The sequence below is a fragment of the Thunnus thynnus genome, chromosome 5 (genome assembly GCF_963924715.1).
Source record: "Thunnus thynnus chromosome 5, fThuThy2.1, whole genome shotgun sequence".
In the NCBI taxonomy this organism is placed as follows: Eukaryota; Metazoa; Chordata; class Actinopteri; order Scombriformes; family Scombridae; genus Thunnus; species Thunnus thynnus.
In genome coordinates this window covers 32630543-32654001 of record NC_089521.1, presented here as the reverse complement: position 1 = coordinate 32654001, position 23459 = coordinate 32630543, and the positions used below count along the sequence as shown (strand labels likewise).

Sequence of the window (23459 nt, the reverse complement as noted above, 5' to 3'; positions counted from 1 at the left end):
AAAGGATTACATTTACATTTTTTCTTTTTACAGAAGGCCCATCACAGTGTGGAAAAGCATTTTAGTGTATTTAATTGTAAGTAAACTGAATGTGATTTACAAAAAAAAGTACATAAATACGTAGTTTAGTTTATTTGCACAAATAACAAGTATTAAAAACAACCGTAAAGCATTAAAGGAGTAAAAAAAAGCAATGTGCTGCTGAGGGTCTTATGAAGACATCTCACCAAAAAGGAAAAAAATAAACAATAACATGTAAAATGTAATTTTATCAAAGAAGAAAAAATATAAGAATATGTCAAAAAAATAAAAGGAAGAAACAACAAGAGGAAATAAATGTGTAAAATATTGTTTAGTGATTTTAATAACTTCTCAGTAGTTCTTATAGTATTTTTTTCTCCGTGTGTAACTGTATATTTCCCTCATGTGTGGCTCCCCCGCTGTGTGCAGCCGTATATTTTCCTGCTGTTACTGCTCTGTTAGGGGTAATTGTACCCTAATTACCGTGAAGTTGTAAACCCCTCCTGCTGCCAGCTGATTGGCCAGACCTCAGTGGGCATCATCACTGCGGCCCCGCCCCCCTGCTGGTGTCCCAGGTATAAGATGATCCAGGTCATCAGCTGAGGGACAGAACAGTTTGTGACAGGACTCTACATTCCCCCAGAAAAACACAGAAAACTGCTTCACATCCTGAAAAAGTGTAAAGTTCAGTTTTGGGGTTTTTTTATTTGGCTGAAGACTCTTCTGACTCCTTCACTGGAATTTTCTTCTTCTTTGGTGTGTTTGGGACTGAACCATGGAGTTGTCGGATATCTCTTTCCCCATCCCTGCAGCTGATGATTTCTATGATGACCCCTGCTTCAACACCAGCGACATGCACTTCTTCGAGGACCTGGACCCGCGGCTGGTCCATGTGGGCCTGCTGAAGCCGGACGACTCCTCCTCCTCATCCTCGTCCTCCCCTTCCTCCTCCTCTTCCTCCTCCCCGTCTTCCCTCCTGCATCCTCACCACCACGCCGAGGTGGAGGACGACGAGCACGTCCGCGCCCCCAGCGGGCACCACCAGGCGGGCCGCTGCCTGCTCTGGGCCTGCAAGGCCTGCAAGAGGAAGACCACCAACGCGGACCGGCGGAAGGCGGCCACGATGCGCGAGCGCCGGCGGCTCAGCAAGGTCAACGACGCCTTCGAGACGCTGAAGCGCTGCACGACGGCCAACCCCAACCAGAGGCTGCCCAAAGTGGAGATCCTGCGCAACGCCATCAGCTACATCGAGTCCCTGCAGGCGCTGCTGCGCGGCGGGCAGGACGACGGCTTCTACCCGGTGTTGGAGCACTACAGCGGGGACTCGGACGCCTCCAGCCCGCGCTCCAACTGCTCCGACGGCATGGTGAGTTCAGGGACTGACAGGTGTTACAGAGGAGGGGAGGAGGGTCAGTGGTTCTCTGGTGCGTCTTTACGCGCGGACAAGTAACTTTTTGGCTTTTGTTCTGATTATTGTTTGCTTTTATTTTTAGTCTTTATTATTCGATTTTATTCTGTTATTTATTCTGTAAAGTGCGCTGACATCTTGGTTAGTGATGACTGCACTTTAAATTTCTATTTTTTTTACGCATCATTTTAACTCTTTTAGTTTGTGTAAACTTTCTTACAGTTTTGGTTAAAGTAGATGTTTTTCTCCTTTTTTTACTTTTACTGCGTAAAATTCGTGTAATTACAATTATTTCATGTCTAAATAACAGCAGCTTTACGCACAGGAGCAGACTGCGCTGCGATTCTTATATTATTAGTTATCTGTAATTTTGTGTCACGAGGGGAAAAAAGCAAATTTCCTTTTTTTTTTTTTTTTTTTAGCTAATTTGTTTTTCTTTCACTTCACACAACTCTTCCCACAGTAACAACTCAGTAGCATCGTAATATAAAGAGAAAACTAAATGTTTGTACAAACGTTCATGTTCATGTGTTTAAAGAAAACATGTTTTATGTTTTATAGGGAGACAAATAAATCCGATTATTAAATGAAAGAATCAATAATAATATTTATTTTTATTTATGTATTATTAATGAAACAGGATTCTGTGAACTGTTCGTTTTATAATTATTTTATAGAAACTATCGTTGCTCCTCATTAATTAAAATATTAAGGAAAGTTGTTTCATTTGAATGATATTTATTAACTATAATGATTTTTCGTCAGAGATGGTCAGTATGTTGCGTATTTATTTAAATGATTATTTTCTTTTTTCCACATTTTTTTTCTGCTTTTTACATTTTTTACATTTATGATCCTTTTTTTTTCAGCCAGACTGCTGCAACATTCAGGCTTCGTTGTTTCTCTGAAACTGATGATAAAACCATCCCGATGTTTCTGTGACGGAGTTTATAACTAATATATAAATGTTTCTGTTCCATGTTGGATAATCTAACCTCTAAAACATTTTCCTTTCTTGTCTCTACAGACAGATTTTAACGACCCGACCTGTCAGTCAACCAGAAGAGGAAGTTATGACAGAAGCTCTTATTTCTCCGAGACTGCAAACGGTAAGAAAAAGTAGTTAGAATGATTTTACCAGCTAAAAGGTCAATTAGGCGACTAATTAAGACAATAAACCACTTTATTCACCGCTGGTAGTGATGTGAAGACAGTTAGCAGGAGAAGACAAACAAAACAAGTCATAAAAACAGCAAGTTAATGAGGCCAATAAAACAATATTTCTCTCTAAACTCACCTTTGTCATAAATAGAAGCAGCTTTGTATGAATAAAGTTATTAAATTATTAAATTATAAATAGTCTAATTTATATTGTATTATTGGCAAAAAAGTTGAAATTCAAAGATTTTACTGAAAATAGAGAAAAAAAAATTAAAAAAAGAACAACAATTAGTAAAAAGGTTAGGAAATGTAAAAAAAATACATATACATATTATGTTGACTATTTTTATATTTTTATTTTGATAGTTTTTAATTGATATCAAACAGAGTTGTCAAAAGAAAATCCAAATATCACGTTTTAAGAAAAAATATTGATTTAATCCAAAAATATGTACAATTAGTAAAACGTTTATATATATATATATATATATATATATATATATATATATATATATATATACATACATACATATATATATATATATATATATATATATATATATATATATATATATATATATATATATATATATGAATATTATGTTGTAAATCTACAGTTTTTAATTGAAATCAAACAGAGTTGTCAAAAACGTAAAATATCACACATTGTGTGTTTATGTTTGTGATAAACTAAAATCTTAAACTCACTTAAGATCAAACTTAGTAGCAGATGAACAAAAACAACAACAACAAAATTCAATGTATTGTCTGTGTAGGTTTATATGCTATTAGCACAAAAACACCTTTACAGTTAGTTTTTATATCAGGACTTTTGTTTTTCATTTAACCTGAAAGATTAAAATATACTTTAAAATATACTTTATATATAAAGTCCCAATACTTGAATGAAAACATGATGTAACTGTGATGTTTTCTTGTGTCTGCAGGAGGTCTGAAGAGCGACCGGAGCTCGGTGGTCTCCAGTCTGGACTGTCTGTCCAGCATCGTGGAGCGGATCTCCACCGACAACAGCAGCCTGCTGCCGGCCGCCGACGGCCCCGGGTCCCCGCCGACAGACCCGGCCAGTGAGGCGGCGGCCCCCGGGCCCGTCCAGGTCCCCTCCCCAACCGCCAGCCAGGACCCCAACCTGATCTACCAAGTCCTATAGACCCTCACACACACACACACCGACATCCACCTGGGACATGAACATCACACCGTCCGGTCATGAACGCACAGATCAACACTCAGAGTGAAAGTTATTTAGGCTGAGTCTTTACAACCTGTTTGCATCAGCTGTAAAGTTTTGTAATTTAGAGTTTTCTCAACTTCCCTCCACACCTGCTCGGTTTCCTTAAACTGATCTGTATGGAAGCTCATTCATGCCAGAAAACTTTGCAATAGCAGTTAGCTTAAAAAAAACAAAACAAAAATCTAATTAAGACCGATTCACTAACCCCAGATCATTCTTGAGCTTTCAGCTGCATCTCCCAGTCTTCATCAACAAATGGAGTTTGATATTTTATATATATTATATAATATATATATATATATATATATATATATATATATATATATATATATAATTTTATATAAAATTTTATAGATTTTATAGTTACCGAACAAACTCATGCGCTCATGAAGACTGTGAGATATAATTGAAAGCTCTGGCAAAAGGCTAATATGTTATTATTGAGTTAAAATGTTTTAAAGAGATTTTAATTGAATGGCTATAAAATAAGGAATGATAAAAGTAAGAATCAGCTCATTGATGTCAAATAATATTACGTTGTAAGTAATTATGAGAGAAAGTCTTAATCATTTATATTAGTGATATAGTAAGGTTAAGGAAAATTAATAAAAGAGAGACACAGAAATACAGAAATATAAAGCAATTTAGGTCAAAGTCAAAAAGTGGTGAGTCAAATTCATAATTTGGACCTTATATGTCTAATGATTTTATCATTCCAAAATTTCCATACATTAAATTATTTTCCTGGCAGGATTGACCTTCCATACATGAGCATTGTTAACCCTCAGATTATCTTTCCTGCTGTTAAAATAAGTGGAGTAAATTGTAAGAAATAGATGAAAACCACTAGAATGCTGGGAAACGTAGATTTCTGCAAACATTTTTATAACTTTACTGATCAATAGTTCAGTTCTTGCTGTATTTTTATTATTTTAAGTTATAAAAAAAAAATATTTTAAGACTCAGCCGAGTCGCTCAGATGGATTTTCTTCCTCTCTGTATAGTCTATTTGGTGAAGGACGGAGGCCAAAAACCATCCATTTACATTCCTCCACTTTCGTCCATCTGAAGTCCTGAAAGCCCCAGCTGTTAAAATTCATCAGGGAAAAAAATAACTACAGTAATCCTATGAGATATTTTAGAAAACATACCATGCAAAACTACAGATCTGTAGTAAAACTTTATTACAAAACACAACCACAGACACATAAAATTCCTCAGACTAGATTCATGGGAGTATTGTAGTCATTTTTTTTCCCCATCAGGGTTTAAATAGGGTCAGACCTCCTTCTTGTCAAATTTGAAAAATTTATTTCATTTGTCGTTTTCATTCACTGCAGCAGAGGACCATTTTTCTGTTTGTACATATTATGTAAATAAGAGCTGATTTGTTCCAACTGAAAGTATTAATTATGTATTTAATGTTTCTGTCTGTATGTGCTTTTGTTTGTTGTGAAAAAAAATGTTAAACTTTATATTTATACATCTGAAAACTGAGTGACTGTCTAATGACAAATAAATGAACCTGCTTATTTATACAAAACATGACTGCGTACTTTTTAATTCACCTCTTCTAAGAGCTTATTTTATGATTAACTTTGATATTTAAACATTTTTATTTTCTATACATGGTAATGACAGTACATTATATTTAAATATAAAGCTTATTTTAGTTTAGGGCTGCAACCAATGATTATTTTCTCTGTTAATCGATTAGTTTTTGGTCCATAAAATGTCCAAGATGACGTCCTCAAATGTCTCGTTTAGTCCACAACTCAAAGATATTCACAGAGGACGCAGAAGTCATACGAGATAAACAAAACAAAACAACAAACAAAACAAACACTCAGACAAAGTGTGGAAACATCTTTATCGAACAAATTTTCAGATTCTTGAGATGAAGTCGACCGTCTGCGTGTGATTTAATGAACAGAGCAGCTGCAGGAAAAACAAACTGAGAGTAGAAACTAAATTGACCGTGATGCGTTCAGGCGCAGCTTTAAGAGTTTGTTATGTGAGGTTTCCCTCTTGTGGAAGAACATGGAAGCAGCAGCAGCGCTCAAACATTCTTGCTTGAGTGTCAGAGGATTTAAAAAAAAAGATTATTTAGGCCAAATCAGAGCAAAAATATAAGTTTTTATTAAGTCTTTTCTGATGTTGTTTGCTGCTCAGTACTGTTTGCAATAAAAGTTAATATTTCATACTTTGAAAAAAGATTTTAAACAGAAGAAAAATATTATCTGAGAACATGTTATATGTTAAATCTGTACACTATGTGCTTCCTCACAAATAAAGAATTGTGGTTTTTACATTACTGTTTATGCACAAAACAAACAAACGAGACATCAGGTGTTAATTAGTGATCTTTAGAGGTGTTAATGAGTGTATTTTTTCTGTAGTTTGGTCTATAAAATGTCAGAAAATGGTGAAAAATGTTGATCACTGTTTCTGCAAGTCCTCAGATGTCTTGTTTTGTCCACAAAGATTTTTAGTTTTACTGTCATAGAGACTAAAGAAACCAGAAAATATTCACATTTGAGAAACTGGAATTAAAAAATGACTGCAAACGATGAATTGATTATCAAAATAGTTGGTGATTAATTTAATAGTCGGCCACTAATCGATTAATCATTGCAGCTCTATTTAAGTAGAAGATAAGACATTTAAAAACTGTAGGCTTTATAAACATTTAACGATAAACTGTAGCTATAAGTTTTTTAAAAATACTGACGATGAGCTGCTTTTTAAAATTCTTAATATTTTGTTGATTTTCACTCTGATTCATTTTTGTGGCAACTCAGCTTTTAATTTCAGAAATATTTTATAATTTAGTTTAATTATACATCACTTAATTTTTATTTTCTAACTGTTAAAATGTCTTTCTGTTAAAAGCAGCTGCACAAATAAAGTTTAAGATTTGAGTTTTTCATCTGTCACTAAGAAAACATTTTCATTTATATAGAAGTAATTGACGAGGTAAATGTTAATGTAGTGAATATTATGATATGTAGACATAAAACACTATTAGCTTGTCAATATTTTTCTCCCAAAACATTGTATTTGTAAAAGTCTGAGTTTTATCTACAAGCTGCTGACTGATTCTGGTTAAATCTCAACGTCTCTACTATCAGGCTCAAAGAGCAACATCGCCATCATGTGACCAGAAAGAAGAACTGCAGGAATTTCTGCTCTGCATGGATCCAACTTTCAGATGCTGAAACACTTCCTCCTTTAATGTTATCATATAGTGACATATAGTCAGTGGTGGTATTCAGATCCTTTACTTCAGTAAAAGTACCAATATTAAAACCATACCAAGTATTATGAGCTTGATGTAGTTAAAGTATTGCAGTAAAAGTACATAAGTATTATGAGCTTGATGTAGTTAAAGTATTGCAGTAAAAGTACATAAGTATTATGAGCTTGATGTAGTTAAAGTATTGCAGTAAAAGTACATAAGTATTATGAGCTTGATGTAGTTAAAGTATTGCAGTAAAAGTAGTGGTTTGGTCCCTCTGACTGATATATTATTATATATGACATCATTAGATTATTAATAGTGAAGCATCAGTGTTAGAGCAGCATGTTACTGTTGTAGCTGCTGGAGGTGGAGCTAGTTTACACTACTTTATATACAGTTAGCTAGTTTAGTCCAGTGGTTCCCAACCTAGGGGTCGGGCCCCTCCAAAGGGTCAGCAGATAAATCTGAGGGGTGGTGAGATGATTAATGGGAGAGGAAAGAAGAAAAAACAAAGTTCTGATACAAAGATCTGTTTTTGTTTTTGGACTTTTTCTCTAATCTTTGATTTTTGCTGAAATATTGGATCATTTGAACATTTATTGAAATGAAAGCATGTGAGAAGTTTAGAGGGAAAAATCACTATTTGGTGGAGCTGTTAACAACTCATAGACATGTGAAATGTGACCCCGACTACACACTGCTTTTTGTAAGACGTCAAAAGCCAAAAAGGTTGGAAACCACTGGTTTCATCTTTAACAATGTGTTGTATTTTAAAAGCTTGTTATATTATCCATTGTGTCAAATCTTCATCTGAAAAGTAACTAAAGTTGTCAAATAAATGTAGTGGAGTAGAAAGTACAATATTTCCCTCTGAAATGTAGTGGAGTGGAAGTATAAAGTTCCTATTGGGGATTTTTTTTAAACTTGTCACCACAATATTTTAAGATTCTTGAAATCGCTCCTATTAAATATTTTCCTTGTGGCCTGCCCATATGAATAGTTTAAAATATATATTACATGTTAATCACTTATCGCCAGTCAGTAGTCTATGTTTAGTGATGTATTTGTATTCTATATTAGGTTTAAGGACTCTGTGGCTGTATTTGTCGAGCTTCTCAGAGCAGGAAATCTCTCCTCACTCATCCTCAGAGTGATGCATTTTGTTCCTACTTTTAGGACTTTGAGTAACTTAGGTTAACTTAGGAAATCACTCCTATCTTAGCAAATATTCAGGAGCTCCAGAGGAGTCCCTGCATTCAGGCAGAGATATTTTTATGAAAGCTTGATGAGAATAAACATATTGAGGATCTGTGTTGCAGCTTTGCAACAGTGATGAATCAAACTGTGATTGCATTTACACAAATATTGTGCAAGTGAGAGCAACTAACACTTATATGAACTCAATCATGATAGAAACACTGGCCTTTATTATACATCAGCTGTTAGCAGCACTACTGTAGATTCGTTCTTTGTATTTTCTCTGTATTTTCTTTCCTTTGTCTTTTCCACCCTTTTATATCTTGATGCAATCACTGCATAGAATCATTCATTGATTAATTGATATTAAAGTATCTTATACTGATGAGAAAATTTCAATAAAATAAAGATATTTTGAGACTTTGTGGTAACTAACTGGCCACTGGTGAACATCAAGTTCAATTCAACTCTGTAGTTAGAAAACAGTGTTGAACAAATGACTTTAAAAATACTGAACTTTATTGATTTCTGAATAACAACAGATCTACAGTCATGGCTTGGAGAGTCACACTTTATTTACAAAAATACTGAGAACCAAACAGTCAAGGCGAGGAAGCGTGACGGTGCTTAAGTTTAGTAGTTTTTATTCCTATTGAACAGCAGCTAAAGGCTCCTGGTTGCATGTATCAGGATATGGTTTGGTAACCGCAGGGTAAACCTCAGCGTTAAAGGCTTCTTCTGACCTACGACCTTCGCCACAGTGTGTGTTTCTTCATCAGGCGTGTGTCTGAGGCGATTGCAGTTTGGTGTCTGAGCAGCAGCGGAGCGAAACAGTTTACTTTCTGCGGCGGGCGGCGGCTCCCTTCTTGCTGCTGTAATACGAAACAAAAAAATAGGAAAACACGTCAGAAATTTGGGCTGGTTTTTAATGATTCCTCCCTCAACCAAGGCTGCGAGAATACCACAGTTTGTACAGCCGGTCTGGGAGCGGCAACATTTAAACTATACGTACAAATGGAGGTGGATATTTAGCATCTTGTTAGCATGTCATCCAAAATCTCTTCAGAAAATGTACTTCTTCAAGAGGTGTCAAAATAAACTCAGTTAAATAAATCAGATTTAGTTTGAGGAGTTTACAAAAGCAAATTTTAATCTTTTAGTTTGTGTGCTTTTTTTTTTTATTATGGACTTTTGCTAACAAAATGCTAACAGAACAGAAAGCAGCGCACGTTATCACCGATTCTACCTTTCGTTCACATATTTTTTTTGTTGCCAAATCACAACATCTGATCACCAGAGCATTAAAATTCTCCAGTTTTCCATCTTGTTGCTTTTAACGGCTTTTATAGCGCTAAACCTCCAGGTAGCTAACATAGCTAATGCTAACGTAGCATTTCCTTGCAATCTAAAAAGTAACTGAAAGTATTATTAATGGAACAAGGTATGGAAGAATGGAGACTATGTTAATTTTTGTCTTTTGAAGTAAGGCTGTTTATATCCAAAAAAATCTGAAAAACAACATAAAAACTGCTGGACAACATGCAAAATGGAAGAAAAACAAAATTTCCAGATGTCTCTTTGACATGCTGGACTTACTGTTCAGACAGCAATCAGTGACAAACTCATGCAGCACTTACCTGCATCATTACTGAAGCCAGTCTGATGTGAATATCTTTACAGCTACTGTTTTAATAGATCTCCCACACAGTCAAGTAAAGGAGTCAGTATCAAGAGAAGGAACCCTGAGCTTCAGGCTGAAAAAGGATGCACCGCTTTGTGTCATAATTATATTTTTCAGCATTATATAATCTCTGTAGGTGTGAGTATCTCCCCTTTTTGGTAACTATGTTAGGATGATAGAAAACGTACAGTTATCAGTTTAAAATTCTTTTAATTCTCAAAAAGTCTGATGTAGCTAATGTGTGTTGTTATCATTACATTATATTGACCTGCCGTTGAAAAGGATCCATCCTTTTTCAGAGTACACCAGGTAACACTCCTCGCATACTGACACTGGATGATGCTGATGTGTTTACAGTTATAATGGAATAATGTAATATTTTGTGTTACAATGGAAACATTAGAGAAATTAGAGCATCAACACAAAAAACTAACGCATTAATAAACTGTACGCTCAGTTCAGCAATCTGTGTGCACAAATCAATAAACGAGTGCACACGGATTAATAAACCGCCTTTAACTGAACACTACTGCAAATACTTTTTTTCCCCAACAGTTTATTAATCTGTTTGCTTGGTTTAGCAAACCGTTTGCACTTTTTTAAAATAACACACATACAAAGAGCAGATTGAAGTTTTAGTTGTACAGATGTTACTCAAGAGTCAAATAACAAGTTTTCTGCAGTTTTAGGAGGTAAAAAGACGGAAAGCTAATAGTATGAAAACAGGCACTGGCAGTTTTCAATGTTAGCTAGTTATCTTTCTGTAATTAACTTTTAAGATAGCTAAAGTAAAATGCCTTAAGATCCCCTCCAGACATTTATTGAGACATATAAAATTACCTGATTTGGAACAACAATTTGTTGCTAATATGCTTTTTTCCCACAAAATGTATAATTATCACATTAAAATGCTTAAAATGGCATCTACTCCTTCTCCCTCGTTAAAAATTACAGAATCTATGAATATGTAAATATATTTCACTTGTGTAAGTTGAATTGTGTGTAGTTGTGATGTCACAAATCCTGTTCATAGACCTCTAAAAATAACATGTTCATATGTGAAAAACATATTTTTGAGTGGAGGGAGACTTTAACTTTTAGCTTATTAGCCTGTGAAAATATTTTAATGACTAAAACTCCAATCTGCTGAAATATTTCCAAACAGTCTTGATGACAAACTGCTGCTGTCTTGAATTTTCGGACAACAGGTGATGTGACAGTTTGGACCGTATCAGGTGTTTGTTAGTGAGGATTTGGTGTGTTTATGGCTTTTTATCTATTTTTAAGTGGCAAAAGTATAGTAAAAGTATAGAGAAAGTTCTCATCCTGAGATTTTAGAGCTAAGAAGTTGAGATTTGGGCCGTTATTTTGGATTTAAGAGCGAAAACTAACAACGTACACCCTTCAAGCTGTAAAATCTCCATCATGAAAAACACTGCCTTTCTAATATCCATCTTATATTAAAAGAAAAAAGACATTGTACTGATGTATCTGTCTATCCCTACTAAACAACTGCCATAAACTGACATTAACTGTCCTGAATGTTACGACAGTTATGTCTTTCATGGGGAAGGGTTCACCTGGACGACAGGTGGGAGTTAAATGGAGTTATGTTTTACTGGGCGTCAGCGAACGCAGCAGCGACAATACTTACTGCTTCTGTAACTCATCAATGCGGTTCCTGTACGTGAGCACCTGAAAAATGACACAGCAGCAGCTTTTAACTCGCACCATGACACGTTTACCTCTGAGGAGACGACCAAGTCCCTTCTCTTCTCCTTTAACAGGCTCCGTGGGCTGAAAGCTGAAAGCTGAGGTATCATGGGAAACCAAGATGGTGTCATGCATGTGATCAGTGTGTTTGATTTGAACTAGAACCAGTGTTTCTGCAGTAATGGGGAGGAATATCACATATTTATCTCCTGCTACGGAAGATAAAAAACGTTGTTACTCTGATTAAACACTTGTTGATCATAATAATCTGATCATTGCGGTGTTAAAACGCCCGTCGTGGTTTCCCAAAAAAAAAACAACGACAGTTCAGAGAGATTTTGGTTAAGCTCGACTCTGAAACCTCAACAGGCCCTGACTTACCTGTTTGACCGCACACACACCTGACCGAGGCTCTGTGATGCTAAAACTAACATTGAGACCTGGACAGTCACCCAAATCCACCTGTAGATGTATTGATCTGCTCTTGACTGAAGAGTTTGATTCCAAAATGACAACGTTAATAAATGACAACTATAAAAACACAATTTCCAGTTTTCCCTCTCTCAATTTAAGTCTGATTAACTAATGTATGGAAGCTCAGAACTGCCAACATTTTAATAAAATATATCGTAAATGTATCTCATCACAGCAAATCTCACTGTAACAGAATTGTTTTCATTATAGCGAGAAAAATATCTTTGTTTCTCATTTTTGTTAACAAATATCTTCCAGTAGTAAGAAGAAAAAAAAACATTCCTCTTATTAATGAAATACTGTTAGAATTGTTGTTTTTTCACAGTGGCAGCTTCAGAGTTTCCTTAACTTTGAAGGTTAAATACAGTTATTATTATTATTTGAAAACATTATGAAAATTGTGATCCTGAGCAAGTAGAGACTAGAAAATAGAATATTTATATTATAACCTTGTTAAGCCTGATGAATGCAAAATGACTGAAATCACAAAATCGAAGCTGTATTGCTTTTTAAAAAGATGAGAGGAAATTTAACTCTATGATTAATTTTACAGCTGAATCCTGAACTTTTCCAAAGTCAATAAAAAAGACGTCTCTTTTGGAAACAAACTCTTAAGTTCTCCCTTTGTTTGGTGGTGTGTCGTCTCTGCGCTCGACCAGTGGTGACGCCCTGGTTCTCCTTCTGACCTTCCTTCATGCTAACATGCAGCGAGCCTGAAGCCGGCAGTCAGACACCCTGCTCAGCTCTACTTACAATTTACTGAGCTCCTCCACTCTCTTACGCAGGGTTGTAACCTGGACAGAATCAAAGAGCACATCGAGGGTTCAAATCCAGAGGTGGCTCAGCTGGACGGTCACCTCAGGACACCAGCATCAAAAACCAACAACAACAAAGCTGGTACAGCTTGAGAAAAGTGTGGATTTATGTTATTTAGCCACTAGATTTTGTGTAATTTTACCTTACAGAATTGATGTTCAGGGGAGTTTAATGTCATTTTTTTGGTTAAAACTATTGAATTCTAGTTTAAAATTTGTGGAACAGTGTGAAGAAGTACATACCATCGACAAAGCTGTGGATTAATTAATACATTAGGGCTACGTATCTTTCGATACGAGACCTGATACGGCACCAGTTTCGGTACCAAACCCAATTTTTTTCTGTATCTGTATCTATAAAGAAATATAAATGTTTTCCAAGTAAAATACACATATATAAAACTGCCAAAATAATAATTTGAATACAGATCAAACTGATCAAAGAATGATGAATAATAATAATGATAAAATGAAATAAAACTACAAAAATTACACATTACAACCAGAAATTCAATGACAAGTTCCATGTTATACACATGATAAATGTTTATAAAAACTGGAGCTGATTTGACTATGATTCAGTTTACCCCTTCATTTTTAGCTTTAATAAAAAAAAGAAAAAAGTATGAAAACAAACATAAAATAGCTTATTTAATTTTTTTGCTATCCAGGGGCTATAAGGCAAAATTATTAAAATAATAAAAAAAATAAAAAGCCATCTTTTTTAAAATATCCTACAGCAAACATACAGTAGATGGCAGATTTACTGAAGAGTTTAAAAATGGTGGAATCTCAAAACTTAAATTCATATCTATAATTTGCAAGATAAACTCATTAATAAACTCTCATTTTCATCTCATAATAGGACGTTATGTTTCACTAAACATCTGTAATGTGAAAGCTGAAAGAGCAAGCAGTGTAGCTGAACCTGTTATCATTAAAATAAATTAAACTAATAATCCAGAAAGTGTTTGCACTTATGTTCATATAAAACAATATGAACATATTTTCCTTCCTCTGTTCACCAGAGTTTCTCAACAGTTTCTAACCCATGATTTGGGTTTTAGCGCCCTAATTCCCCTGAAGTTATACAGTTTGCATTTCTTTTCATGTGGATTTTTTATGATATATTTAAAACCTTCAAATCAAAGGTTTTAATATCAAGTGACCCAAAAGGTTGAGAAGCTCTGGCGAACATATCAAATAGTAAACACAGTGAACGTTATTAACATCTAGTAAACATTACAGCAGCTCATTATGATTACGATAAAGTCGACAGGGACGCTGTTCTCACCTCATACTTCTGCCTCTTCAGTCTCTCCATGTGGTCGAACTTCTCAGACTCCAGCTGACACATCCAGTCGTACAGCTCATTGATCTTATCTCTGCAGGAAACACAAGAACATCAGTAAAACTTCCTTTCAAACACAACGATTAACGGTCTAAAATCAGAAAGATATTAAAGTAAAGTGTGAGTTGTACTTCAGCTTCTCTTCATTCAGATGGTCAATGTTGAGCTGCTTGCGTCTTGAGGCCAAGATCTTCTTCTTCTTCTCTCTCTCAGTCTCTTTCTTTCCTCCTCTCTTCTGGTCAGCCTGTTAAGTGTGGTTGTATAGACGAAGGTTAACAGATATGCAGACGACTAGCTACTATTTTAGACAGTACGGCTATAACTAATACTTGTGTACGTAGATAGTAGATGGGCAGATAGATGCTTCTAAATTAGTGCAGTTAGTCTCTATAGACTGTCCTCATGTGCTCATGTTTTCCTGTGTGTGTGTACTGACTCTCTGCAGGTGGCTGCTGTAGTTGGAGCCCATGCTGGACAGAGCTGACTTCTTTTTGGCCTCCTCCTCTGCCTTCTTCTTGGCATCAGCCTCCTCCCTGACCCGCCTCTCCTCCTGTTTCACACCAAAAAAAAAAAAAAAAAAATCTGAGTGAGACCTCCACCATCCACTCTCCAGTGCTCAAAGTTACAGTACACAGAAAATAGAAACGTTCACAAAGAAAAGATGAGTTACAGTTAATCATAGTGTCTGTTGAGGTGAATCTATAAAATTTGTTCTAACGAAGAACATACTGACAAATAAAGACTTAATAGAGAATGGAGCATTTTCATTTAATAAGACTTACAATGTTGTAATGTATGAATTAAAAATATGAAAATAAAAAGAATAAAAACAATAATTGCAGCATATATTCAGGGTGTACAAACTGCAGACTGAATCCTAAACCTTAAGCTTTGGTGATTTTTAAATTAAATGTTTTACTGTAAAAGATATAGATTTTAATGGTTAAAAAAAGAGCTCATAGTGAACTAAATTAATGAATAAAGATATAACCACAGACCTCACGTCTGGCCTGGCGCTCCTTCTCCTTCTCAGCGCGGATCCTCTGTTGCTCAGCCCTCTCAGCACGACGCTTCTCCTGCAGGACGGCAGAAAACACAGCTTCACACACACTATATTTTATATAATTTATCCCACCGCAGAGTACATGATACGAAACAACCTCCAAAAGGCCATCATGAGGAGACAACATTCAGCCTGTTTCATGAATTCTTATAACTGAGTGTCATTTTTCATTTTGGCTGTTCTGTAAAGTTCATAGAAATTCCTGAAACAATAGAAAACTACACTGTACTAAGTTTTATTTTTTAGGACTTACAAACGACTTTACACACAAAATCAGTGATGGATTTACAATTAGCTGGTGCAACCCAATCCTGGTTCACAACTTTAGTGACCCATTATGAATCCATATCTTCTTGACTACCAATATCTGTATGAAATGTTAAAGGGGAGTTTTCTCTCCCGTTGTGATGTGATTGGCTCTGGCTGAAAACTCACAATTCTCTCCTTGAGCGCAATCAGCTCCTCCTCCTCCTTCTTCCTGTGCTCAAAGTGAGCATCGATGAGGGCCTGCAGCTCAATCAGATCTTTGTTCTGACGCTTCTTCTGGATGTCCTGCAGGGCAGAAGTACAGCGACAACGCTCAGTCATTCAGAAACACTCAACATGAACAGAAATCCTTCATGTCATCACTTCAGGTCTACTTACGTCAAAGTCCACTTTCTCACCATCTGGGATCTTTGGAGCAGTGGGCCTACAAGAGAGTGTTTGGGTCTTAAGTGCACTTGCGCACCACTGATTAAAATGGTTTTTATGTATTCTTTTTTTTCCAGCCACATAGCTCAGATCGAAATATCTACAGGAATCATTTGAAGTCAGGTTACAAGAGAAAGAGACTTACTTGAACTTTGGCTTCTCCTCTGCAGGTTAAGAGATGAAGAGGGGACAAGTACATGTCATCGGGTTAGAAACAAAACAGATTATTTCATTTCTCTCAGGCATTTACATGGAATCAAATGCATGGTTTTAAGCTATGTATGACACATTTATCAATTAAAGTTGTAGTCTTGTTCAGTTTTTTTAAGTTAGGGTTAGAACAACAGGAAAACAGGAGCAAACAAAAGAAAACATCACATTGAAAAACTGATTTCACGTTTCAGGTTTTCTGATCAGCAAACCATCTTGCTGTGAGTACAGTTGCAGAAAATCTGATCAATGGGGTACAATCACAAATATTTCTCATCAAGCCTCAGTGTGTCGCTTCTTTCATCTGTGTGAAAAGTTGCTAAAAGTTGTGATTTTAATGTATCGTATCTACAATATGTGTCTTTGTTTTTTGGCTTGACCCAAAAACGATTTTCTACAAGCAAGACAAAGGCGTATTCCTCCATTTCTTTCTATTCTTGTAGCCCATATTCTGGCGGCTCCATGCCATGCAGACGGCGAGTGGCATAGCAAGAGAGTAACAGTGGGGTCGCTGCGCAGTGAAGCACGTGTTAGCATTTCATATTCTTTCACCCTTTTTCTCCACTAGCAGTTTAAAATCCTTATTAAAACTTAAAATTGTGTGTGTTTTTTAATTGAATTTTTTCTAATTGAACTTTCAGTGCCAATTGAGCAGCGCTCCTGGACTTTGATAGTAAAATTTGGACAGACATTTTGTGAATTGCAGGCGTTCCCTGGGTGCAGACGTCAGACCTGGACACTGTGGTCCTTCCAAAGCCAGAATGACAGATTTCAGATTTGTCAGAAGTTTTTAAATCAACATACCTTCCTCTTCAGCGGCCTCTGCATGCAGCACGCATCGAAAAACAAAAGCAGAATAGACAACAACAGCATTAGCAGGCTGGAGCAGCAACTATACATCCAAACTACTAAACACATTAAAACTACGACACTATGGCAGAGAGTCAATCAGCTGCAGTGTCAGCATCTCTATCAACTCACTCAGAGATGAAAAGGAATATTTAATTACTGTAAATTCTCAAATAATTGCTAATACATTTTCACAGTACTAACAGTCACATGATACCACTCGCCTCATCGTATTTTAACATTAGGTTGAGGTAAATAATGTAATTGGCTAGTATTTGAGAATTTACAATTTCGTGCATAAAGTCTTTGTTGAAACAGCTCAACAAAGTTTAAACAGCTCAAAAAAATATGATCCCTTTAAACTTTAATCCTGCATTCACATGCCATTGGATATTGAAGAAAAATGATACAAAAATGATACAATGATGATGAAGTTTTTTAACTTCATCATCATGGCAGAAAATTACAGTGTATTCAGCTTTACATGTCAAGCTTTACACAGGTTTGGGTTTGGCATTAAATCAAATTTTTGATCAAATATAGCATGTGAATGCAACACCAACTTGGAGGACTTTACCAAGAGTACATGACAGTAATATAAGATGGGACAATATTAGGTAAATATTAAAAAAGATGAAATCTGAGGCACACCATCTTTCTCTTCTTTTTATCAAATTAACATTTATTATCATGCTAGGCAGTAAATGTTATTCCCTTAAAAGAAGCAGCTCAAGATATAATATGTATTTAATCTGATGAATGAAAAAGCAACCATGTAGGCTATGCCAAACACAAGTACTTAGAGTACATGTGATACAGTAGTATGAGTACCTTCTTTTCACCCTTTTTTAGGATTTAAACTCTAAAATAATCTCTTTAAAAATATTCTCTGTGTTTCTCCGTGAATATCAACATTTTAGCATACAGTATGGTAGGCTAAGTTGCTAATTATTAACTGGCATTCTCTGTATACTTTGATGTATTTGCAGGTTTGTTAGGTTTACTCAAGGACATAAAATTGACAGAAAGTTCCTTTTCTTGTGACAGTCTGAATATAATTTGTCTAATTTGTCTTCTTCACATAAAAAGTTAGTCATGTTAGCTAGGAAGCTAAAGTTTTGAAAGATGTTTATTTTCAGAAGTTGTGAATCTACAATTCCCAGAATTAAAGTTATATCAAATTTGGATTTCTTTAAGGTTTATATTTATACTGTACTAAAGGGTACTAATAGTCTCTGACTGTTAACTGTATCATATTGCATGCTAACGTGTTAGCATAAGCAATGGATAGATGCAACTACCTAGGTAGTACGGAGATGATTTTTACAGTCTACTACAGTTATAGATGCCAATTAACAGAATTTTGACTACCCCTCCAATCAAAACATATTTAAACTTTTTTAGAAAGAATGCTAAGCTAACAGTACAGATGCTAACCTAGATGTGAGGCAGAACTGTGCAGGACAAAAATATAGACCTTTAAATATGAGTCATACTTTAACTGAGAACTGCTTTGGGTCAGATCATCTCAACATATGTTTATATATGTATAACTTTGATTTTGTCTAGAGGTGAAAGGAAGGTAGCATTAGCATTAGCAGACATGGTGAACATGTGTGCAGATAAGGATTAGTGGGATCTGTCTTGCTGGCCAACCCTGTCTTCTAGAAATTATGTTCATATACAACTAAATTGTTTCCCCAGTTACGTTGCTTTGACAAACGTAATCGCTGCCTGAATTTTGTTTACAGGTAATGTTTCTTTGACTGAATGAAGCTACATTTACACATGGCTCTGATCTTTCGCTGCAGTTTCTACTCATGGATATTATGCTGCAAGATTGGATATTTCGATGGGTAAAAAAAGAACTAGGTACGTTGTCTGTGAACATTTCACTCATACGTCCAGTATCAACATTATTGCAACTTGCCAAATACATTAATTGAAAATTCTCATTATGTTGAGAGAAAAGGTAATTCAGCCAGCATTACGTTTCTTGCAAAACGTATTTGCTGTTGCAGTTTAGTAGCATATGAACATAATTTCTAGGAGACAGGGTTGAGCTGGCTGTAGCCGGTGGACTGCACCTGTTGCCTGGGAAAGGATGATAGAATACCCCCTTCCCCCCTCCATGCCACATACCTTCAGGCTCAGCCTCAGGCTCAGGCTCAGGCTCAGCCTCAGGCTCAGGCTCAGGTTCTGGCTCTGGCTCTGGCTCTACCACTGGTTCTGGTTCTGGCTCTGGTTCTGGTTCTGGCTCTGGCTCTGGCTCATGGGCCGCCTCAGGAGCCACCTCTACTTCCTCTACTACCTCCTCTTCTACGGCTACACAACATGCAGCGAGTATCCAGGGGAGAGGAAGGGCGGTGATAGGGTTAATGGAAGCAGGAGAAAGGGAAAAGGGAAAGAGGGGGAGGTGGTGAGTAGATGAAAGGCGAGATGTGAGGTATGAGGAGGTTCATGACGGGGCAGTTTGGGGGAACTGCCACCGGATTGCGCTGAAGCAGGTGAGACAACAAGCAGTTACAGGAGGGAAAAGGTCAGTCATTGATGGTCAGTCATTGATGGATGAAATGTGACTGATTCCTGGATATACTTGCACTGCAACGCATCGAAGACATAAAGAGACAGACTCTACCCTGACGCAATCTATTTCTTTTAACCTGTGTCTTTTCATTTATCTCCGATCGCGTTAGTATTAACCCGCATGCCACAAAAAGTACATGTGGAGGTAAGAACACACGACTTCAAAAGTGACTGACAAATTAGTATCAATGACGTGAGACTCTGGAGTCTACAGGCTGCGTCTTACCGTCGTGTTCTTCTTGTTTTTCCGAGAAAGAAAGGAGCAGAAGAACGTTACCAAAAGATCCCCTTTGTACCCATTTTTGGTAGAATACAAATGCAAAATGTGGGTACACTAGGGATCCATGCTAAGCATAAACAACACAGTCCACCTGGGCTGATCAGAGCTTGCAGACGGGACCTCAAAGTGGGTTTAAACTTCATGAAAGACACTGTTCCTTTTATCTAAAAGTGTGTTCAGCTCAGGAGGACTGTGCGGCTGCAGATGGTCATGCAGAGCTACAGGATTCATTGCCAACAGGACAGTGCAGGCTTGTGTAATTTATATTTTGCAAGATTTGATTTCACACAGCATATGTGACACTGCTATCTGCAACTATGCAACAGCAGGAGGACATTGTATGCGCAGATTTGCTTAAGACAGACAGCATTGTTGCACAGCTGGAGGAGTCAAGCCAAATCTGCAAACATACAAATCTGCCCAGTACATCTAACTCTGTATAAGGGAGGGAAAATCAGTTAGGCAAGATTTAGAATAACTATTGGGATTTAGCATGGACCTCCGGATTGTACCTGGATCTAATTTTTGGAGATTTTTTTTTTTTTTATTGGGGGAAAATAATGTGACTTACCCTCGACATGATCACTGAAAGACAGAATGGAAAGAAATTATGATTTAGGATTACAACAACTCATCAAAATCAAGTATTATAGTTCATACTTGACTGTGGGGACAATAGTTTGACAAAATAATCTTAACTCAGGGTCCCTTTTCCAGAGCTTTCAACTGCATAGCACATAGAGATCAATATAGAGATGCAGGTGAAATCTCTTGACATACAAAAATTAAGTGGACCTTAAATTAAGATTATTTTGCCATAGTACTAACCAAAAGGTTAAAAGTTTTACATTTGTGAAAGAGAATGGGAATTGACTTACTGTTCTTCTGTGTCAGACATGATGACAGTGGACTTTGCAACCTGGAAGCAACAGAGAAAAAATGAACTTAAAGTGTGTCTGTGAGGACGGACCGAGAGGCCTGCTGTATTTATAGCTCAGGATTAAGTTGCAGATGTCTTAAATATCTAACCCTAACCCCGCCCTGAACAAACCCCACCCTGCTGGTCTACACATTTTTGACCCTCACACCTAAAAACAAAAAAAATTCTTAATGTAGATTAATGTCAAAAGATTTAGTTCCCCATCCTTTTAAATGTTTTTTCACAGTGATGTTGAAATAGAAACATTCCCCAATTTCTTTGCAGATTTTAAACATCTTCAGTTTATAATTAGACTTTGGTCTGAAATCCGAATCCATGTCCTGAATCTGCTTCTCTGTTAAGTGAGAAGGGAGCCAAACATAGATTTATGCCAATGGTCTGTTTTCAACTGCTGAGGGAGGAGATTAATGTTGCGGGTGGAGGAGAAAAAAAAGAATCCTGTCTGCAGGGGTCATGGTAAAGGTCAACCTCCTGCCCTCTTCGATCACTCTGCATCCATTTGGCATCTTAGGTGTTAAAGACTTTTTTATCTTTAGAAACACATAGCATCAGCTCTTTACAGCTTCTACAAAATTCTGTCACATCTAAAAACATTCCCAGCAGAGGAATTCAGTTGTAAAATTCCAGACTGGATGACATATCTGATCAAAACCCTGCAATGATAAACACACATGACCTGAATTTATTCATAATTGAATCTATCTGTGATTAGATGGCGGATTAGTTGCACATTAGTCTCATTAGCGTGAGGCCACCATGAAGGCGCTCCGACATCACAACTATTTCCATCAGACAGCTGCACAGGTCCCAGATCCGGTTTCAGTGGACCCAATGTTGAAGATTGGGTTCCTTTCCCTGGACCACTACCCATAATTCCACCTTCATTTCCTTATCTGGCCGTCTCGCTTTCACATGGTTCCTTCAATCATCTTCCTGTGGCTCCCTGCTGACAGAGGCCACTTTGCTCAAGAATTAAAATAAACCCTGAAAGGGAGCCATGAAGGTTACAGGTCTAATGCTGGGCTATGTGTTCTTTGAATCTTGTAAATTCCAAACTCAAATTGGTTTTCAATGTGTTTACACCATGATGTGATATTGGTAGTCAGGAAGAACACTCCACATTTAGATTATTTTACATCCAGTCTGGAGGTTCTTGGCTCCTGTTCAAGATGTTAAAGCGATTATCCTCAAGTTATGAGAGCTTTAATGTACACACATGCCATGTCCATTTACAGCTTCACTAATATACATCAACAAAAAACACTTACACCTATAAATAACAAGCCAAAAAAATCTATAAGCCAGAAATTTGAAGAAATATTCAATGTTCCTGACCCTAAACAACAACAACTGGATGCATCAACGCCGTTCACATGATGTTACATAACTTATTAGTATCACCTTCTGTCTTCTGAAGCGGAAAGCTGCTTCAAAGGCTTTAAGCCTTCTGTAAATCCCTGAGGTATGAAACTCTACTGGGTCCCTGGACTCAGACCAAACCGGCACAAAAACAACAACAAATTCCTTTAAGATCACAGTAGCTGTCCCGCAAGAATCTCAGAACTTTTAAACCTTTGAAAGTTTTTTATTTTAACCTCAGTTGAAGGTTTTACATGGCTTCAAACTCCAGAAAAGAATCCAATAGAGATACAGCAAGGTGCCAAAAATCACTTCACTCAAACACCAATTCAAACTACGTTTCATCACTGCTGAGCTCAAACACAAAAACATCACACTCTCTAAGCCTCAAAGGGATCTGCTATCAGTCCATTATTTGATCACCCCTGACCTCAGCAGCCTCTGCTAGTTGTTGGCAGTGATTTTAACACATATGGACTCAGCTGTCCTCAGTTTGGGTGATGTTTGGGGACATTGCACTTGAGCTTCCTCTCCTCCACTCACACTCTCACTCTCTCCCCTGCTTCCTTACCTCAGAAAAGCTGAAAGAAGTGAGCTCCCTGCTGGCCGAGACTGGCTCTCAGATTCTGCAAACTTACCGCGCTGATTATGTCCTTCTGTTATAGTGACACTCGATCCGCTCGGCGTCCCCATTGGCTGAGGAGCTGGCCTGGAGGCAAGGCCAGGCTGGCGGTGGGGCAGGGTCCACGTCTTCAGCTCCCCCCTCCCTCCGCTGGCACTCAATAAGGAGATGGAAGGGTCGAGTGCTAAGGTGGGAGGCTCAAGTTTGGAGAAGGGGGTAGCCAAGACGCCCCCGGGTTGCTATTCTGGGGAAGCTGCATTAGGCAAGCAAATTTCATCAGAGAGCGAGAGGAGAGTTGGACGTCAGGAAGGCAGGGCAGGTGTCCCTCAACCTCTTATAAAAGTCTGGGACACATAAATATAATGTACAGTATGGTCAAAGGAGAATGAGAACCTGAATAATTTGTCTGTACCAGCTGTAAATCCAACATGTTGTCATTGTTTGCTTTGGGGTATTTGAACTTGTTTTCTTTGACTCTTTGGTTTACAAGAATCAACCAAAAGGGCAGAATCATTATCACTGGAAATCAAAATCACTGGATAT

The 23459-nt window shown here is 37.0% G+C and overlaps 3 protein-coding genes across 7 annotated transcripts in view; 1 reads left to right on the top strand and 2 right to left on the bottom strand.

The window, feature by feature from the left end:
* LOC137183637 (troponin I, fast skeletal muscle-like) overlaps window positions 1-23459 on the bottom strand; it is a 138728-nt gene that overhangs the window by 14387 nt on the left and 100882 nt on the right. The window lies entirely within an intron of this gene.
* On the top strand, window positions 607-9098 carry LOC137183628 (myoblast determination protein 1 homolog). The gene is made up of 3 exons (XM_067590811.1): window positions 607-1387; window positions 2457-2538; window positions 3538-9098. Exons 1-3 carry the CDS (start codon window positions 797-799, stop codon window positions 3756-3758), a joined length of 894 nt encoding a protein of 297 aa, XP_067446912.1. The 5' UTR covers window positions 607-796; the 3' UTR covers window positions 3759-9098.
* On the bottom strand, window positions 8778-23017 carry tnnt3a (troponin T type 3a (skeletal, fast)). Of its 5 annotated transcripts, none has more exons than XM_067590813.1 (14): window positions 22866-23017; window positions 20874-20914; window positions 20567-20580; window positions 19272-19454; window positions 17085-17102; window positions 16216-16234; window positions 16023-16068; window positions 15813-15929; window positions 15313-15390; window positions 14751-14864; window positions 14446-14558; window positions 14258-14348; window positions 11616-11656; window positions 8778-9152 (listed from the first exon to the last, which is right to left on the bottom strand). In XM_067590813.1, the coding sequence occupies exons 2-14, from the start codon at window positions 20891-20893 to the stop codon at window positions 9116-9118; spliced, it is 891 nt and encodes a 296-aa protein (XP_067446914.1). In that variant the 5' UTR covers window positions 20894-20914; window positions 22866-23017; the 3' UTR covers window positions 8778-9115. The 5 variants fall into 5 exon arrangements, with proteins under 5 accessions (XP_067446914.1, XP_067446913.1, XP_067446916.1 ...); XM_067590812.1 differs by lacking the exon at window positions 11616-11656 and adding an exon at window positions 12902-12942 and having other exon boundaries at window positions 22866-23015; XM_067590815.1 differs by lacking the exon at window positions 17085-17102 and having other exon boundaries at window positions 22866-23016.